The 21698-nt window shown below is 35.8% G+C and overlaps 2 protein-coding genes across 5 annotated transcripts in view; both read left to right on the top strand.

Moving 5' to 3' along the window:
* The window catches only part of KrT95D (phosphofurin acidic cluster sorting protein KrT95D), a 29235-nt gene extending 24782 nt beyond the window's left edge, over positions 1-4453 (top strand). For all 4 annotated transcript variants that reach the window (XM_089093469.1, XM_089093468.1, XM_089093470.1 and 1 more), the window contains exon 2: positions 466-4453. In XM_089093469.1, coding sequence (XP_088949595.1) covers positions 508-2661 — 2154 coding nt within the window. In that variant the 5' untranslated portion in view covers positions 466-507 and the 3' untranslated portion in view covers positions 2662-4453. The remainder of the gene's footprint in view (positions 1-465) is intronic.
* The window catches only part of Pfdn6 (prefoldin 6), a 96989-nt gene that overhangs the window by 24598 nt on the left and 50693 nt on the right, over positions 1-21698 (top strand). The gene's annotated exons all lie outside the window — the stretch shown is intronic.

Below are 21698 nucleotides of genomic sequence, written 5' to 3'. Positions count from 1 at the left end.
AGTAAAATGAGCCAAATTGCAATTTATAGGGACTGCCTTGTTTACTTTTAGAAGAAATATTTTTTAATATTCTTCTATTTAAGTTTTCCTATTCCATAATGCAAAACTTAGAAATAATCTTCTTCCTTTGTAGCTACAGGGATAATTGCGTCACCCAAAAGAAGTTTGAGTCCCTGAAGACTTTAAAGACATTTGTAAATGGACTCAGCTCTTGAGAGGGAGGGCAGATAGGTGGACTAGATGCTTTTCTAAGAATTGGGGAGCTTCAAAACCTGAAATGGTGGGTTTTAATCCAATTTTCCCGTTGTGAGGATGGGTTCTCTATCTATCCTTGGTTTGCTTTATGCGTCCATATAGCCAAAAATTCAGTTAAATTACTGACTTCGCGCGTGTTTTACTTATTAATTTGTTTCGTCCCCCGAAATTTGTTTTGTTTTACCATCTTTACTTATGCTTTTTTTCTAGATTCAGTTTTAAATATTGAACAACTTTGATCAAGCTGAAGAAATGGCTGAGAAAACGCTAAAAAATCAGTCCGTTATGCCAATGAAGCTCTTTGCAGCATGGGACATTGAAAGAGCCAGAACATCACCTGTTTGTATACCACGCCTTTGCACACTGTCTGTTACTCACTTGCATCTCACGAGACCTCTTGGGCAGGATTTCTCCTCTGTATTCGTTGCTGTAAAGATGGCTAACTCGAAGCGAACTGTTCGATCGAATGAAATATCTTTGCAATCAAATGGTCTACTTGACGTGGAACTTTTTCTTTCATTCTCTTTGCAATATGCACATTATCTAAAAAGTCGAGAAAATAAACTGCAGCTAATGGTGCAGAGAAGAAAGCGATATAAAAATCATACTATGCTTGGATATAAAACTTTGGCAGTAACCAGTGTAGATATGTCACTTGCTATGCAGAAACAAATGAACTTAGACCAAGAATTGCTTGAAGTAGCAAAAGATAGTTTACCAGGAGAACCCATTGGTAGAATTCGAGTTGAGGGTGTTGCAAGTCAACCTGTTGATCAAGTTTTTGAAGATGATGTTGATAGTTCAACTGATGATCAAATATCTGATGCTGAAACTTTTGGAACTTCACAACGTCGTCGGAAAAACATGAAAAGACCAGATGCTGAAAGGCGGAGTTCAAAGCAAAAGTTTTTTACTAATTGGCTGAAAAAATTCAAAATCAATGAAGAAATGGACAGTGGTCCAAAACTGGTGGGAGCTAAAGTTGACCCAGATGATATTCAAGAGCTGATTGATCAACTTGAGAACCTTAGTGATTCTGCACCAGATCCTGATCCAGATACACTAAGTATTTCATCCACGCCAAAGCCCTCCCTTCGACCGTTTTTCCCCTCTTCTCGCAACCTGTCATTAGGATATGAAAGACATAGCGACGAAAATGGATCAGATTCTGCAGAAGATACTGAACCAGAAGAACAAGTCCTAACTCCCACAATGAAGCTACCTGATAGATCCAAGTATAAACCTGTTTTACAGCAACTTTTTGACTGTTGTAGTGGTGATGATGTACTTCCAGACTCTTTATTATTTGCAAACATCAATGAAACATTCTGTTCTTCTTATGTTTCCAAGTATCCACAAAAGGCGATTCTAACATGCAATCAGTCTGATATTAAAGAATTATTTCAAAGTCTTCTTTGTCGTATGCAGAAAATCTTCCACACTACATCTAAAACACCTAACTTAAAAATAATAGTCTTTGGATGTGATAGCCATATTTCTCAAGTACTAAGAATATATGTTGATTCGTTCTCAGCTAAACATGCAGACTGGTGCTCTTTCGTGAAATTTTGCATTGTTCCAACAAGTTCTATGGGCATTAATCGACTGATGAGCTCAAATGATAGTATGTTTTCTTCCTTATTTTCAAGTGATTCATGGAAAGTAACTGTTGAAACCTGTGATTTGCAAGATGCGTTTTTTAGAATATCAAAGTATCTACAAAGCAGTAATAACTTGTTACAGCTGCCAATTGCTGAAGCAATGGTTACTTATAAAGATTCAGCAGTGGAAGACGATACAGCTCAGGCATTTAGACCCATACCTTTCTTGAATGAGGTAAGAATCGGTCCTTTAGAGGGTGATGATGAAACATCATTTATATCTCTTTCTGAGAAAGGAAGTGAGAGAACTAAAGAAAAACTATCCCCTCCTGGGTCCCCTAATCTTCTATCTAGTATACGAACTGAAGAAGGGATGGAGCTACAAATTGATTATTGGACCGTTTCCTCTTTCTACCGTAGTGACTCTTTGAGTCCTCAACCAAAGAAAATTTCTAACCCTCTAGAGAGTTCTAAGCAATCTGTTAAAGGGTTCTTCAAGTTCATAACTATTCAAAAGCAGCAACATGATTCTCAGAGTTTCACTTTAACCTTTGTGCTTAAAGAGAAGAAACAAAAGTTGATGAGAATAGGTAAGAAAAAAGAAAAGGACAAAGAAAATGATTGTAAAGTGACAGTAGAGAATGTTAGTCGTATAATTGGCTTAGCAAGGTCTCAAAACCTAGCATTGAAAATGTACATAGATGGAGCTGAATCTTCCGGTGTGAAATTTTTCCAGCTAACGTCCCAATGGCAGTCACATGTTAGAAGTTTTCCTGTTATGTGTTCATCAACAAATCTGGAATAATTTTTGATCAGTTCTTACTGTATATTTATTGCGGAAATAGTCTTATAATCTAAATTAACATATTTTGTTTGAAAATACGAAAATTACCTTTTAATTGCTATCATTTTCTTTTTAGAAACTGCAAATATTTTAGCTTTTTAATGTTTTTTTTTAGTTAGTTAGCGTAAATGATAATAAGAGTCAAATCTGAAATGATGTAGAAAAACAAAACATAAAAAAAAACATTACAATAAGCTGATTCGTTTTTTTCTCTTCTGTTCTTATTTTTTTAGAATTTCACAAATTAGGAGTTATCCCAAAGAAGTTTATTTTGTATATTTTACTGTATCTGTTTTTAATAGCCAGCATTTCGCCAAAACCTCTCCTATGACTGGGTTTTTTTGTTACCTATTTCTTAGGGGAAGAGGGTTCAGAGTACTTCGGTTTTGATATATGGAAGGTAGAAGAATCAATCCCGTTAGTTTACTTAGAAAATGCTCTAATTCGTTTATCGTATTTGAAAGGTAGCCGTGATGACAAACTCAGTTTTTCTAATTAGTCTCTCGTCTGCGTAATATTAGCCTCTACGCGTAAACCAGTTCTATACATTATAGTCGAATGAAAGCTTGCTATTTCTTTGGCATCTAAAACAGGGCCTCAACATTGATTTAACTTATTTCACAAAGAGATACAACAACTAAAATAGAATGTGTCCTTGGCTCTAGAAGCTCATACTTTTTCCAAGAAACCCGTGCAACCCATGAGAATTACCACTTACCACTGACCATTAAGAGGAAAAGTTATCTTTTGGTACGCTTGGCAGATTCGATAAGTTATGGTCAAAACTTCACAAACTCTTGGGTAGCTACACTGAACTTTAACATCGCAAAATTTTATGGTCATGAACTTGGATTTTTCAATCATCAATTTTGCAAAAAATACAACGTATCTCAACGTTAAAGTTTAAAGTCGTTAAAGTTAACATTGAAAGCAACGTTTCAACGTTAAAGTTTCTGTTCAGTCCTAGGCCTTCCATCAACAGAAAAAAAGATAAATTTTCACAATAAAAAAGTTAGGAAGCCACGATATCATTAAAAAATGTAGTGTTTGAGAGGAAATTCCTATCCTTGTTTAGAAATAATTATGCTCACCACTAGCTGGCAGTGTAGGATACAAATTTTCGCCTCCAATCTCCTCGTTTAGTGGCAAGCTTACTGCCTAAATGATATTGTTGAACGTACAAATCAGGGTTTCTAGGCTCCATTCTGTAATCAGAATGGAGTTAGTTGTAGAATGGGGTTTAAGCAGATTAGCGTATTATCCAGCGAGTAAGCTTGCCAATGAACGAACATTTGAGAAGATGTAAGTTTAAAAACGTTAAGATTGCTACTTACTGCCATGCCACCGTGCGATCATCTTAGCTAGCTTGTTTTTAATAGGAATTGGAGTAATTTTTTCTAATATTGCTCATAATCAATAACTTCGTAACCCTTCAACAGGTTTGTGGAGGCAAAACATACCAACTTATATATCTTGATAACATTTCTTAAAGCGAAAAAAAAAAAGAAGATCAATGTTTGTTTATCCTAAATTGTAATATTGATGGTTGATGTGGCATCTCGAGATACTGTCAGATACTACAGTTTCTCATTGCTTTGGCTCACAGTTATACAACTTGTTTTTATATCATATTCAGAAGAATGCCTTAAAATTATTTCTTCTTCTATATCTTTCTGTCGTTAATTGCCGACTATGCTGTACTGTGTTTTAATTTTGGTTTTGTTCTAACTAGAGATTATATAGATATCTAGGTTCCTATTTGTAATTTATATTTAGCTGCTTCAAGTGGCAATTTATAGACTCTTTCTTTTCACTATTGAGTAAATTTGCAGCAGTGATTGAGTCAAAGTATTTAGTAGTAAACCAACTAACGAAACAATTGAAACTTCCTTAAATAAACCACTAAAGAAGTATAAGTTCATGGCGATTTGATCATGGTAAGCTTTATTACACAAACTAGAGCTTTGAAAACCTTCGGGACTTACTAGATCACAAGGAAAATACGCATAGTTTAAATTAGCTGATTCAAGCTAATAATGAGATGTCTAGCTATTTTCAAATACCACAAATCAGTTAACTAATGCTGAAAAACACGGACAATGATTTTACACTTTTTTAACAATACTTTACAGCACTGTCAGTAATCCTTTTTTGTTCTCGCGACGACATCAGCAAGGTGACACCATCAACTCTTAATTTTTAAGCGTTTTTTCTCTTATTAAAAAGCACCGGAAATTGATAAAGTTGTAAGTGAAGCTGGTCTCTAAAAAAAAAACTTGTAACATCCAACGTTACTAATCCAAAATCCTAAATATACGTTAGTGATTTTGGTTTAAACGAACCAACCATCGGATTGAAAAATCGTTTTGCTATTTGCTAATGTCTTTAAGGATAGAGATTGTACTTAATTGCGCTTGAGTATAATCTAAGTTAAATGGGCTTCGAGAAATTACTTAGTATTTGATGGGTAAGATGTTTTTAACCTTTCATCCTTATTGCGTGAATATCTTTATTGTCGCCCGAAGTTGAGAATCAGTCTTAGTGTTTTGGCACTAACATACGATGTGTGGTAGAAAAGTAATGAGACTGATTTTCTTTTCTTAATAAAGTTTTATCAAATTCAAATAGCAATGTTATAACCTTCATAGTACTTCCCTTGGGCAGCTACACACCGATGGAGACATCGTTCACACTGTTCGTGGCAGCGCTTGAAGTCTCGAACCGGTTATAGTCTTCACCATGTCTGTTACAGCCTTTTGGATAGTTTCTAAAGTCCCGAAATGACTGCCAATCATTTTGGTCCCTTAAAAAGGGCACTAGAATTCTAAATAACGGTTAATGAGCCCTCTTCTGATATTCTATGACCATTGGTTCGATGCGATCACCCCTGCGAAAAAAAACTTTTAAATTTTTAGGGATATATTTCCCCCTTTTTCCAAAAAATGGCAAATTTTCTCAGTTTCTTAGCTTTTGATGGGTAACGCTAAAATTTATTAATCTTGTATATTTGGAATCAGCATTAAAATCCAATTCTTTTAATATATCTATTGATATACAAATTCTGTTTTTTTTTTTTTTGTTCTGGTTACTATTGAGCTATTCCGTGATGCGCAACAAAAACCCGACTTAACTTATCGCAGTCTCTCAAGTTACGTAGTTAACGGACAGAGTACAAATTCGAACTGATCTATGGAAGGGTTCTGATACACTTGCTGTTTCAAGGACAACAGCACATGGCTGCTTGATCGCTTGCGGTATCGGCAGTCTCATTTCTGTCGCACACTTTTCTGTCGAACGCCGCATAAAATAAGTAAAAAAGGAAATTTGAACGTGAAATTATCGTGTTTTCTAAACAGATTAATCAAGGACTGCATGCTTAGGTGTACAATACATGTGTTCTTATCTACTTGTTTATCATCACCAATCAACCTAACTTCGGATCTATGTAAGTGATTTTACGCTGTGATTTTAAGTTTTTATTTCACCTTATGTTTTCATATTATATTAAAACTTGTGCTCTAAGAAAAATATATGCTTTATCTGTCAACCCAGATTTTAATGTTTTTGTTGCAGGGAACTAGACCATAAATTTAGGAGTTAGCAAAGGGCTAAAGCTAACGGGGATAGCAGACAAAGGAGAGGGAGGGGCATCTCCCTTTCAAGATAAACATGCATACTTAATTTCAAATCTTCTTAAATTCTCGATACGAATAAATATGGAAATTTGGACAACACACCTTGTTCGTGAGCTTTTTTTTCGACTGAAGACCAGCTGTTTATTTAAATCTTTAAACCAGAACAGAATAGGTAAATGATACTTTTTTTTTAGCTGAGACCGGTCTTTTAAGCAGGAAAAGAATAAACTCCACTCTGAGTGCTGGCGGGGAGCGGGTCAGTTGCAATACCCCTCAGAAGAAAAAAATAAAATCTGAAGATCATGTCTTGATGTTGAGATGCTCAGACCCCTCTCCTCGCTCTCTGTATGAAATGACTATACCTTCTTCCTCGTCTTCTTGTTGGGGTTGTTATAGAGATGCTTTTGCATTACCTCATCACTGGAATCAGTTCCGGGAAATAACCATGCCATTAAGTTTGGTATAAATTTTTAGGCAGTTTATGTTTATAATGAAATTTTGGGGACTACCCAACTATCTTTGTCGAGTCATCAGAATTTGAACTAGTTTTAATTCCCTAAACTCCATAAATATCCTGTATGTCCAGAGTAAGCTTCATTGTGGAAACAAGGCTATTTTCTCAGGCGCATAATTTTGATGGGTAAGACTAAACTTGATGAAACTTATATATTTGAAATCAGCATAAAAATCTGATTCTTGGGATGTATCTACTGGTATCAAAATTCTGTTATTTAGAATTTCGGTTACTATTGACCCGGATCGCTCCTTACTTACAGCATTATTTTCAAGAAAATTAATTAATTTTTTTTTTATATTTATTTTTCAAACATTGAAAATTTTAGTGCCCTTTTAAGAGTCAAAAGTGATTGGTGGGCAACCAGCCCCCCTCACACGCCAATCAATTCCCCAAACACATAAAATCCAAATTTTTTTTTATTCATTTCGTTCAGCATAGTTGAAGGTTCTTGTAACAATGTCTATGGGGATGTCAACCCCCCCCCCCCACATTCCTTGGGTGAGGGCTGTAAGTAATGCAATTTGCCCATTGTTAACATAAAGTATTTGTTATTTAGAAAGGTGAATATGTTTGACATTTAGTGTCCAAAAAGAAGAAGGGCATTCAGGTAAACCTGTCAGAGAATGTTGGAGAGTTTTAAACTCGTCAAGACACGCTATTTGCATACCGGCTGTTAAAAGGGCGTAACTCAGGATTGACCAAGTGTATTAATTTTGAACCTTCAGGAAATTATGAAGGGGATGATCAATTGACCAGAGAGGCAATATTTCCTCGCTACTACCACTACAACTTGTACTACAATAGCGGATACTACCAGGGTATCATGAAGGGCATGTTCAACTGACCAATGGGCAACATGTGCATACTACTATTGCTATTAATACTGTTGCTACTACTTTTACTACTACTAGTAATACAACACTACTACTACCGCTATACTAGTACTATTAAGGCTAAAGATGTGAAGGTGGAAATTTGAGAGAACGTTGAGGGGAAATTTGAGCTAAATCAAAACACATTTTGTGCGTGCAGATTGTTAAAAGGGAGTACCTCAGGAATGGATTAGGGGCGTAATTCCCGTCGTGGGACTCATGCCCCACCGGTTGGGCATGTCAATATTTTGGTGGGTCATCGGCAGGACGTGCCCTCTCGGCTGACTTAACTTTACAACCTTTATATATATATATATATATATATATATATATATATATATATATATATATATATATATATATATATATATATATATATATATATATATATATATATATATATATATATATATATATATATATATATATATATAATATATATGCTGTATATATATGCATTTTTCATGTAAATGGTGTCACATTTAAATGCATTTAAAGAGCAAAAAAAAAAAAAAATGCATGATAGTGTTACGATGACGTTATACATTGTATAAGAGGGTGTAACTGAGCTTCCGTGCAACTCAACCCCCTTTAACTGAATCCTCGTGCAACTGTGACCCTGTTTAACTGGACCCACGTGCAACTCAGTGCTATTTAACTGAACCCTCGCGCAACTAGACCCCTGTGCAGCTCAACCCTATTTGACTAAACCCTCGTGCAACTGAAGTCGTTTAACTGGGCCGCGTGCAACTCAGTCCACGTGCAGCTCATCCCTATTAGCTGAACCTTCGTTTGACTGAGCCCCTGTACAACTGAACCCCATTTAACTAAACCTTTGCAACTGAACCCCCGTTTTAATAATCTCTCTTTTGAATTAAACATTATGTAATTCACCCATATTTGAATTAAACCTTGTGTCACTGAACTCTACCCAAGGCCTAAGAATAAGTTTGAACTAGTACTGATAAGAAGTTAAAAATATGCTTTTCGCTTCGTTTTTGAGTTTCTAGCTTATATTAGCCATTTGAAAAAGCTAAACTAATTTGGACTAAAGACAAAGAACTGGCAGAGCCGCGATGGCAACTAGTTTCTGTCACTGGCAGCCAATGAAAACCTTCTCTTTTGGGATGCTGCTTGCGTGTATCTTTTCATGCATGGCAAAGTCAATAATTGCTCCATTCAAATAGGACAAACACTTTCCATTTAAATGACCAGATTTTGATTTTTTTTTTTCTCCGTAGGCTTGGTAAAACATTATAATTGTGTTTTTAAATGTGTGAATGAGGAGGAGGGAGCTTTGTTGAATTTGGGCCTCTACTCTAAGATTAGAGATAGTCATTACTCTGGTCAGGGTTAAATTTCATAAGCTTTAGTCTCTGGTCTAGGAATATACAAAAGTCAGAAAGAACCTGAAGAAAAATTCAAAGGTATTGGTATGAGCCTTTACAGGCTCAAAAATTTCTGCTGAAAAAAAATTCTAAAGAAATACTGTGACCGTTAGCGATTATTATACTTGTAAGCTGGTTTGAATAGCGAACCAATGATCTTTTTATTTGGAGATTTCGGGTTAAGTATGCTATGTAAGATCAAAGCAGTCACCAGTTAATGCACACCATTAAGGGGTGGGGGAAATAAAGCCTTGATTCCGAAAACCTTAGAATGTTATCGATTTCAGAGTGCCTACGATGTTCCAGTGACCGGTTAGTGTTAGGAAAAAGAGAAAGAAAAAGACACATTCGGATATCGAGCACTTTTCGTAATTTCGAAGAATGTGTTTCGTAATTAATCTTAGTGTTGAAATGAAAGTAAATAGCTTCTATCATCAACAAATCAGTCTTGTATTTGGACGGATTTTTTCTCACTTGGTAGTTTTTTTTCGAAACTTTTTGTTTATGCTTTCCACTTGCAAAGGTGACTGGAAAGGGAAGTATTCAAGAGGAAGATTTTAAACACCTCAATCAGGATTTTTGATCATGGAGATTTCTGTGGTAAACTTTTTATGGATTCAAGCCTTTCCACTCCAGAAATTACACTAAAATTAGATTTTGGTGCCATTAGGCATTTTATGATCGTGTTGTCATTAGAAAATTGCAAAGAACCTTTAAATGTGAATATTAGGTTTCAAATAACATTAAACAGCTCTCTACGATATTCGAGTGCCCTATCAGTGTTGGAGAAATAAAACAGAAAAAAGAAGACTTGTCAGTATTCCCGGCTCTTTTTACAAGTTCCAAGAAATTGTTTCCAAAATAAACTTTTACTATTAATTTAAATAATAGTTATTATTCCGGAATCAGTATTAACGGCAAGTTTTTCTTATGAGATAGTGTTTTTTAATGTGTCTACGATTTTGGCCACTATGGGCTTTCTCTGTACTAAGGTACAGCTATTCCTGCGATTATGACCTTCAAGTGTGTTTGGACCCTAGACATGAAAAGCTCTGCTAATTTTCAAATATATAGGACAGAAGCATAATTTTTGTTTTTTTAGATGGGAGGGGGAATGGTTTTACATCGAAGCAATATAAAAGAATTAACCAGCAAATAAAGACCATTTCGTTCGAGTAAGCTTTTGTCACCTTTTACAAAACGGACTAAATTACATTTGGTATTTATATTATTTATTGATTTGAAGAGGGCTGAGCTGAATGTGGTTGAAAAATGGACAGACAGGTTTGGGTTAATTTGGGATTGAGTTGAATGAGGATTGAGTTAAAAGATGGTTGAATTTTACAGAAGGTGAGTAGAAAGGGGGCTGAAACAAATGAGGGTTGAGCTGTACAAGGATTGAATTACAGGGAGGTTGAGTTGAATTTGGGTTGAGTTGCACGAGGGTTAAGTTTTATGGGGTTCATTTGCAGGAGGGCTCATTTAAACCGGGGTTAAGTGCATGAAGGCTCAGTTAAACCGGGGTCCAGTCGCACAAGGGTTCAGTTGCAAGGGAGTTCGGTTACACGGAGCTTCAGCAACACGGGGATTCAGTAACAAGGTAATGAACTCTTAAGCTTCTTTCGGGTGAATAAAGGTAAAATTTCGAATAACAAAATTTAAATACCACGAGGGTGTGAATCAGTATTTTAGAAATTTCTTGGTGGTGCATGATCCGAAATCGGTTGGGAACCACTGGGTTAGTGTATTAAGTTGGAAACTTAAAGGAATGGTCCAAGGGGAAGATCAATTGACCATAAGGCAATATGTGCACGCCTCTACTAATACTACTACCACTGCTACTACTACTATTGCAACTACTACTAACGCTAAGAGTGTTAAGATGAGAATTTTAGAAGGTGTTGAGGGGGAAGTTAAACTAAATTAAAATGCATTATACACACATACAAATTATCAAAAGAGCACATCGGCAATATATTAGCAACGACTATTTGTATTAAGGTTTTCTAAGATTCTTCTCTATATTTGGAAGTTTTGCTACCAGGAACATCAGGTTAAAATGTTTTTTCGTCTCTTGGATCCCTGTACCTTAGGTAGGATTTTTCTTTATATTTGGAAGTTTTGGTACCAAGGACATGAAATTAAAGTATATTGTTATCTGTTGGTTCCATTAAAGATTGCTCAGAATCGGATATCACTTTAAGTTTGGATGTTTTGGTAATAATTACAAAAGATTATATAGTTTATCGTCTCTCTAGTTTTAGCATATTAGGTCCAATTGGGATTTTTCTTTACATTTGACAATTCTGACACCAAAGCTATCGACTTAAAATGTTTTTTTTTGTCTAGGATCCATTTACCTTAGGTTGAATTATGATATTTCTTATATTTGGAAGCTTTGGTATCAAGGACATGACATTAAAATGTTTAGGTACCATTGACATGAATTATGTCAGTGGTATAATTCAACAGACATGAAATTAAATTTTTTTATCTCTTGGACCCATGTTTCATACATAAAAACTATGGTTTTCTAAGATTTTTCTCAATATTTGGAAGTTTAAGTACCAAGGACATGAAATTAAATAGTTTTTCACCTCTCGGATCCATGTGCCTTAGGTCCAATTAATATTTTTATTTATATTTGGAAGTTATGGTACCAATGACATAAAATTAAAAAGTTTTCCGTCTCTTAAATCCATTTGCCTTTGGTCAAATTAAAATGTATCTTTATATTTGAAAGCTTTGCTACAAACGATATGGAATTAAAATGTTTTTTTGTTTCTTGTATCTATGTAATTTTGGTTTAATTAGTATATTTTCTTCATATTTGGAAGTTTTGGTTTCAAGGACATGAAATAAAAAGGTTTTCGTCTCTTGGGCCCATGTGCCTTAGTTTCAATTAAGATTTTTCTTTATATTTGGAAGTTTTGGTACACAGAACGTGATATTAAAAAAATTCCATCTCTTGGATCCCATGTGTCATAGACCCAATCATACCTAAGAACTGTGGTTTTCTAAGATTCTTCGTTATATTTGGAAGTTTTGCTACCAGGGACACGAGACGAAAATGATTTTCCGTCTCTTGGATCCATGTACCTTTGATATAATTAATATTTTTCTTTGTGTTTGGAAGTTTTGGAACCAAAGACATGAAATTAAAGTGTTTTGTTGTCTCTTTGTTCAATTTGCCTTAGCTTGAATTAAGATATTTCTTTATATTTGGAAGTTTTGATACCAATGACATGAAATTAAAAAAAATTTCGTCTCTTGGATCCATGTGCCTTAGGTCCAATTAAGATTTCCTTATATTTGGAGGTTTTTGTATCAGGACATGAAACGAAAAAGTTTTTTATCTATTGAATTCTTGGGTATGAGGTTTAATCATACCTAAAAAACTCTGGTGTTCTAAGATTTTTCTTTATATTTGAAAGTTTTGCTATTAAAGAGATGAAATTAATGCCTTTCTTTCTCTTGGATCCATGTACCTTAGGTCGGATTAGGATGTTTCTTTATATTCTGAAAATTTTGCTACCAAGGACATGAAATTAAAAGGTTTTTTCGTCCCTTGGATCCATGTATCTTAGGTTCAATTAAGATTCATCTTTATAATTTGAAGTTTTGCTACCAAGGACATGAAATTGAAATGGTTTTTCGTCTCTTTGATCCATGTGTCTTAGATTGAATTATGATATTTCCTTATATTTGAAAGTTTTGGTGTCAAGGACATGACCTTAAAATGTTTTTTATCTCTTCGATCCATTTACTTTAGGTTCAATTAAGATTTTATTTGTATTTGGAAGTTTTGCTACCAAGGACATGAAATTAAAATGTTTTTTTGTGTCTTGGATCCACGTGTCTTAGGTCGAATTAAGATTTTTCTTTATATTTGGAATAATGATTCCAAATATGATTTTCTCTTATATTTGGAATTGTTGGTATCAAGGAAATGAAATTAAAAAGTTTTTCACCTGTTGGACCCATGTGTTTTAGATTCAATCGTACCTAAGAACTGAGGTTTTCTAAGTTTTCATTATATTTGGAAGTTTTGCTACGAGGGGCAGAAGATGGTAATACGGTTTCGTCTCTTGACTCCATGTGCCTTAGGTAGGATTAAGATTTTTCTTTATATTTGGATGTTTTGAAAATAAGGACATGAGATTAAAGTGTTTTTTTCTCTCTTGGTTCCTTGTGCCTTAGCTCGAATTAAGATTTTTCTTTATATTTGGAAGTTTTGGTACCAATGATATGAAATTAATAAGTTTTTTGTCGGTTGGATCCATGTGTCTTAGGTCTAGTTAAGATTTTTTTTTTCCTATATTTGGAAGTTTTGGCATCAAGGACTTGAAATTAAAAAAGTTGTTTCATGTCTTAAACCCATGAGTCTTAGGTCCAGTTATACCTAAAAACTGTGGTTTTCTAAGATTTTTCATTATATTTAGAAGTTTTGGTATCAAGGACATGAAATTTTAAAATTTTCAAACTCTTGGATCCATGTACCTTACGTCGAATTAAGATTTTTCTTTATATTTTGGAAGTTTTACTACCAAGTGCTTGAAATTGAAATGTTTTTTCGTCTCTTGGATCCATGTACCTTAGGTAGGATGAAGAATTTTCTTTATATTTGGATGTTTTGGTACCAAGGACATGAGATTAAAGTATTTTTTCGTCTCTTTGATCAATGTACCTTAGGTCGGATTAAGATGTTTCTTTATATTTGGAAGTTTTGGTACCAATGATATAAATTTAATAAGTTTTTCGTCGCTCGGATTTATGCGCCTAATGTTCAATTAAGATTTTTCTTTATATTTGGAGGTTCTGGCATCAAGGACATGAAACTAAAAAGTTTTTCATCTCTTGAACTCATGTGTCTTAGGTTCAATCATACCTAAAAACTGTGGTTTTTTAAGATTTTTCATTATATTTAAAAGTTTTGGTATCAAGGACATGAAATTTTAAAATTTTCAAACTCTTGGATCCATGTACCTTACGTCGAATTAAGATTTTTCTTTATATTTTGGAAGTTTTACTACCAAGTGCTTGAAATTAAAATGATCTTTCGTATCGTGGATCCATGAACCTTAGGTTCAATTAAAATTTTTCTTTATATTTGGAAATTTTGGTACCAAGGACATGAAATTAAACTGTTTTTTAGTCTCTTGGATCCACATGTCTTAGGTCGAATTAAGATTTTTCTTTTTATTTGGAAGTTTTGGTATCATGGAAATGTAATTAAATTGTTTTTTCATCTCTTGGATCCATGTACCTTAGGTTGAATTATGATTTTTCCTTATATTTGGAAGTGTTGGTATCAAGGACATGAAATTAAATTTTTCTCCACCTCTTGGATCCATGTACCTTAAGTTGAATTAAGGTTTTTCTTTATATTTGGAAGTTTTGCTACCTAGGATATGAAATTAAAAGGTTGTTCGTCTCTCGGATCCATGTGTCTTAGGTCGAATTAAGATTTTTCTTTATATTTTGAAGTTTTGGTAACAAGGACATGAAATTAAAATGTTTTTCATCTCTTGGATACATGTTCTATAGATTCAATTAAGATTTTTCTTCATATTTTGGAAATTTTCCTGTCAAGGATTAGAAATTAAAATGTTTTTTCGTTTCTTGGGTCCATGTATCTTAGGTTGAATTAAGATTTTTCTTTATATTTGGAAGTTTTGCAACCAAGGACATGAAATTAAAATGTTTCTTTCGTCTTTTAGATCCAAGTGCCTTAGGTTCAATTAAGATTTTCTTTATATTTGGAACTTCCGGTACACAGGACGTTAAATTCAAAAGTTTTTCATGTCTTGGATCTCATGTGTCTTAGGCCGAATCATGCCAAAAAATACCTAAAAAATCCATGTGCCTTATGTTGGGATTAAGATTTTCTCTATATTTGGAATGACATGAAATTAAAAAGTTTTTCGTCTCTTGGATCCATATGCCTTAGGTCCAATTAAGATTTTTCTTTACGTTTGGAAGTTTTGGTAATAAGGACATGAAATTAAATTTTTTTATCTCTTGGACCCATGTTTCATACATAAAAACTATGGTTTTCTAAGATTTTTCTCAATATTTGGAAGTTTTGGTACCAAGTACATGAAATTAAATAGTTTTTCACCTCTCGGATCCATGTGCCTTAGGTCCAAATAATATTTTTGTTTATATTTGGAAGTTATGGTACCAATGACGTGAAATTAAAAAAGTTTTTGTCTCTTTGATCCATGTGTCTTAGGTCCAATTAAGATTTTTCTTTATATTTGGGAGCTTTCCTACAAAGGATATGAAATTAAAATGTTTTTTGTCTCTTGGATCCATTTACCTTAGGTTGAATTAATATTTTTGTTTATATTGAGAATTTTTTTTACAATGACGTGACATTAAAAGGTTTTCCTTTCTTGGATTTACCTGCCTTAGGTTCAATTAAGATGTTTCTTTATATTTGGAAGTTTAGGTAGACAGGACGTGAAATTAAAAAGTTTTTCATCTCTTGGATCCCATGTGTCATATGCCCAATTATCCCTGAAAACTATGGTTTTCTAAGATTTTTCTTTATATTTGATAGTTTTGCTAGCGAGGACATAAACTTAAAAGGTTTTTGTCTCCTGGAACCATGTACCTTAGGTCGAATAATGATTTTTCTTTATATTTGGAAGTTTTGTTACCAAGGATATGAAAAAAAGTTGAAAAATTTGAGTTAAAAAAAGGGAGGGATTAAAAACTTGAAGGGGGACTAGAAGGGGTGGGGCCCTGGAGGGGGGGGGTATGGAGTGGGAACTTGGAGCCCTGGTGGGGGACTTGGGGTCCTGGAGTGGGGACATGGAGCCCTGGATTGGGACTCGGGGTCCTGGATGAGAATTTGGTGGCCCAAACTCATGGGTAAGCCCGGTGATGGAATATCGATGTGCACAGTTCCATTAACCATCAAAAGAATATGTCTGTCCAGTATGCATCTCGAATCATCGGGGTTTGAATATTTTCAGGAGGATGCCATAAATGATGCCCGGAAACAGATCACTGTTAACACCTACCAAAAATATAATTGATAAATCGAATATGCAAATAGCTGGTTACGATATAGTGACGCTTAACATCAGTTAGCCAACGTCCCAGAAACAATCCATTGAAGGCATTAGAATGTATTTCTAAAATCATGATATTTTCAATAGCTTGTTGGCTCAGTCGAGTAACGTGTCGTTCTTTTACCATAGGAAATCCTTGATCTCACGTTCGATTCGTACATCAAACACAAATTTCATAAAATCAATGGGAAGTTACTTAAAAGCTAAAAAACATGTCATTGGAAAAGAAAACACGTATCACCATCTGTAACTAAAGCTAACAATAACGACATGTATGACTTTGGTTATGTAGTCGGCATCATCGGGGGAATCGCCGTTAAACCTTCTTCGTGATCTTATACCACTAAGGAAGAAAAAAGTAGAGCTCTCTTTATTTAATGAAAGCACAGTGCCATTGCATTACAATAATGATACCTGCCAAGTTGTAGTCACAATCAATAACCAAAAGTCAATAATCAATAATCGGTTCGATACCCTTAGAGTAAAAAAAAAGATCTCATCCAATTGTCTATTATAATCCATAAAAAAACTTCGTTTATAAGACATAATGTCACTTCAAACTCACTTCTAAATATTCGCTTGAGATAACGGGACGCTCGCTCTGAATGTTTGCCCTGTTAGGGAAAATTCTGAGAAATCCTTATCGCAAAACTTGAGATAAGAATGTCCGCTTGAAACGATTTTCTATGGCTACGCTTAAAGTAATAGTATTTCTATCGATGAAAAAAAAATTCTGAAAAAATCATAGATCTCGTAGAGTATCTCTGTCGTTAAGATCGAGGATTTAAGGGATTGATAACTCCAATATGGGCCCGCTTGTATGGTGGGGGTACTATCCGCTTGGAATGATAGGTCGTTTGTATGGTTGGTGGTACTGTCTACTTGGAAGGATAGGTCACTTGTATGGTTGGGGGTACTGTCCGCTTGGAATGATGGGCCGCTTGTATGATTGAGGATACTGTCCGCTTGGAATGATAGGCCTCTTGTATGGTGGGGGTACTGTCCGCATGCAATGATAAGCCGCTTGTATGGTGGGGGTACTGTCCGCTTGGAATGATAAGCCGCTTATATGGTGGGGGTACTGTCCACTTGGAATGATAGGCCGCCTGTATGGTTGGGGTACTGTCTGCATGGAATGATAGGTCGTTTTTATGGTTGGGAGTACTATCAGCTTGTAACTGTTATAGACATACTAATTAGGGTATATCTTACAACCCTTGCCCTGAGGGCTTTAGGTGGCAATTTCCAGACTGTTCAACTACCTTGAACAAAATGGCTATCTCAAAATTTTGATTGGATGTATTTGAGGAAATGGTGGGCGTGGGAGGGGTATTAGTTGCCCTCCGATCACTTTCGACTATGAAAAAGATCACTAGCCATTTCAATTTCCAATTGAATGAGCTTTTTTTTATGTTTCTACGCCAACAAATGGCCATCTCATATCTTCTATCAGATTCATCAGAGGCAACGCTATAGCGTTACCTCTGACTCCAATGTTTAATTATTTTTTTCCCCCAGAGGCACTTCATATGGAAGGGATCGTCGTATAAACTTTAAAGGGGGCTCATTCCATTGGAAATCGAGGGTTCTAGTGGCCTTTTCAAGGATCAAAAGTGATTGGAAGGCAACTAACACCCCTTCCACGCCCATCATTTCCCCAAACACTCCAATCAAAATTTTGAGATAGCTATTTTGTTCAACGTAGTGGAATTCCAGATAGATATTATATTTTTGAGCAGGAAATTCCCCCCACAGCCCTAAGGGCACGGGTTGTAAGTTATGCCCTGGGAGCATTTAAGGTTTTTATTGAAAGCTTTGTCGTAGCAACTTCAAAAAGTACTCATTCGATTTGAAATTCAAAGGGCTAGTGCCCTTTTTAATAGTTGAAAGTGATTGGAGAGCAACTAACCCCCCTCCACGCCCACATTTTCCCCAAACTCATCCAAATCAAAATTTTGAGATAGCCATTTTGTTCAACGTATTTGAAAATTTGGGAAATTAGGTCTTTGAGGATGATACCCCCCACAGCCCCCAGGGCAAAGGTTGTAAGTTATGCCCTGAGGTCATATAGGGTTTTTATAGAGCGCTGTAATGGAAACTTCGAAGGGTTCTTATGGAAGGAATGCTCGTATAAACTTCAGAGAGGGCTCATTTGATTGGACATTGAAATTTCTAGTTTACTTTTTAAGCGACAAAAGATATCGGAGGGTAACCAGCCCCCCCCCCGCGCCCTTTTTTCCCAACTGCATCCGGAAAAATTTTGAGATAGCTATTTTGTTAAAAATAATTCAAAGGTCATGTAACAAAAACTCCGGTATCGAAGCAACCCTCCAGGGCCTGGGGGCAGGCGTTGTAAGATATGCCCTGGGGGCATATATGGTTCTTATGGAAGGGATGCTCGTATAAACTTCAAAGAGGGCTCATTTGATTGGAAATCAAAAGTTCTAGTTCACTTTTTACGAGTCAAAAGATATTGGAGGGCACCTAGCGGCCCCCCCTCCACGCCTTTTTTTCCTCAAACTCATCCGATAAGAACTTTGAGATAGCCATTTTTATACAAATAGTTCGAAGACCATATAACGAATACTCCTGGGCAGACACAGCCCCGCAGGGGCCGAGGGCAGGCGTTGTAAGTTATACTACTACTACTACTACTAACAACTCACCGCAGCACCAAGCCGCCTGAGGCCAACACAGCTACGCACGCTCCTCCTCCACCCCAAATCTATTCAAAGCCTCCCTTTTTACATCCCCCCACGAAGTTCCCATTTCCTTTAGATCTTTCTTTATGACGTCCTCCAACCCCAGACGGAGACGACCTGCTTTACGTTTAGACCTAGATGGTTAGCCGAAAAGAACAATCTTCGGCAATCTGTCATCTTTCATCCGCACAACGTGCCCTAACCACCTCAACCGTTCTTTCATTATAGCCCTAGAGAGCGGTATTGAACCACATTTTTCGTATAGCCAGTTGTTTGAAATACGGTCAGTCAGCCGGGTACCCAGAACAATCCTTAAGCAATTTCTCTAGAAAACATCTAGCAAATCTTCATCCGCTTTTCGGAGCGTCCATGCTTCAGAGCCATATTTGTTATGCCCTGGGAGAATATATGGTTCTTATGAAAGGGATGTTTGTAAAAACTTCAGAAAGGGCTCATTTGATTAGAAATTGAAAGTTCTGGTTCAATTTTTGAGAGTCACAAGAGATTGGAGGACAACTAGCCCCCCACGCCCCTTTCCCCAAATGCATTCGATAAAAATTTTGAGATAGCCATTAAGTTAAAAATGTTTCAAAAGTCAGATAAAAAAACTCAGGTGTCGACACAACCCCTCAGGGCCCGGGGACAGGTGTTGTAAGTTATGTCTTGGGGCATATATGGTTCTTATGAAAGTGATGCTCGTATAAACTTCAGAGAGGTCTCATTTGATTGGAAATTGAAAGTTTGAGCTCACTTTTAATAGTCAAAAGAGATCCGAGGGCAACAAGCCCCCCCCCCTCACGCCTTCTTTTTCCAAACCCATCTGACAAAAATTTTGAGATAGATATTTTGTGAAAAATAGTTCAAAGGTCGGATAAGAAAAACTCCGGTGTCAATACAACTCCCCAGGGCCCGGGGGAAGGCGTTCTAAGTAATGCCCTAAAGGCATGTATGGTTCTTATGAAAGGGATACTTCTATAAATTTCATAGAGGGCTAATTTGATTGGAAATTGAAAGTTCTAGTTCACTTCTTAAGAGTCAAGAGTTTAAGGGCAACTAGCCTCCCCCCCCCCATGTCGTTTTTCCCCAAACCCATCCGCTACAAATTTTGAGATAGCCAGTTTTTTGAAAATTGTTAAAAATTAGACAAAAAAACTCCGGTATCAACGCAACCCCCAGGGCCCGGGGGGTCGGCATTGTAAGTGTTGTCCTGGGGGCGTATATGGTTCTTATGAAAGGGATGCTCGCAAAAACTTCAGAGAGGGTTCATTTGATTAGAAATTGAAAGTTCTAGTTCACTTTTCAAGAGTCAAAAGATATCCGAGGGCAACTAACCCCCCCCCCCCACACACACCCTTTTTTTCCCCAAACCCATCCGATACAAATTTTGAGATAGCCATTTTTTTAAATTAGTTCAAAGGTCAAATAACAAAAGCTCCGGTGTCGACACAACCCCTCAGGGCCCGGGGGACAGGCATTTTAAGCTATGTCCTGGGGCCGTATATGGTCCTTATGAAAGGATTGCTCGTATAAACTTCAGAGAGGGCTCATTTGAATGGAAAGTAAAAGTTCTAGTTCATTTTCTCAGAATAAATAAAAGATCGGAGGGCAACTAGCCCCTTCCGCCCTCCACGCCTTTGGATTTATCGGATAGATAAACCCATCCGATAAAAATCTGAGGTGACCCTTTTGTTAAAGTAGTTCAAACATCAGATATTAAAACTCCGGGGTCGACAAAACCTCCTAGGGGCCGGGGACAGGCGTTATTATTTATACTCTGGGGGTATGTATGGCTCTTATAGAAGGGATGCTCGTCTAAACTTCAGAGAGGGCTCATTTGACTCAAAATGGAAATCTCTATCTCACTTTTAAAGAGTCAGAAGAGTTCAAAGGGGAATTAGCCCCCCCCAAGCCCTTTTTTCCCCAAACCCATCTGATATCAGCTTTGAAATAGTAAGCTGGTTAAAAATAGTTCAAACATCAGATAATAATAACTCCGAGATTGACAGAAAACCCATTTTTTCACTTTGATATTGTTACTTTGATACCAGTTTTGATACTTTGATGAATTATTGATTTTTGTAAGAAAGTTTGATTTTGAAATTAGGAATTTTCTAAAACTTGAAACTTTTTGCAATCAAAAACGAACAAAAAATATTAAAAAAAACTTTCCGAAAAATAACTTTTTCAAAGAAAAGTAAAGGCCATTTTAAACTTAAGCTCAGCAAATACAAGTGCCTGTTAAAATTCAAACTCAAAATGACCAGAAATTACTATTAAAGAATAAATGAAACCCAAAACAAACAGAAATTAAATAAACAATCGTAGCAAAAACATACAACAAGTAATAATATAAATGAATAAATAGATCGTACAGTGAGTAATGCTTGGACTAAATTTAAAAATCAAGCTTAAAACAAAAAAAATATTTTGCAATTGAAGCATAAATTACAATTAAAACAGAGATAAATTAAATAACCAATCGATACGAACACACGGACAAAAGATGTTAAAATAAATAAATCATGAAAAAGATAGAAATTAAACTTGATATGCGAATCTAGCTTGAAACGAACAAAAATCACTACAAACAAGAGTTTGGGTATCGCGTCCTTCTCTCACTGTAAAGGTCTAAAACCTACTGCGTCATTGGCGCTTGCAATCCAATGAGCTCCCTCCGAAGTTTATACGATCACCCTTTCTATATAAACCTTAAATACCCTCAGTGCATAACTTACAACCCTGAAGGCTGTAGGGGGGGGGGGTTGCCATTTTCAAATACATAATTTCCGGACCTTTCAACTA

The sequence above is a fragment of the Artemia sp. Qi Xiang Cuo genome, chromosome 8 (genome assembly GCF_049724085.1).
Source record: "Artemia sp. Qi Xiang Cuo chromosome 8, ASM4972408v1, whole genome shotgun sequence".
In the NCBI taxonomy this organism is placed as follows: Eukaryota; Metazoa; Arthropoda; class Branchiopoda; order Anostraca; family Artemiidae; genus Artemia; species Artemia sp. Qi Xiang Cuo.
Note: the sequence above shows the minus strand (reverse complement) of the source record. Positions and strands in the feature narration are given on the sequence as shown.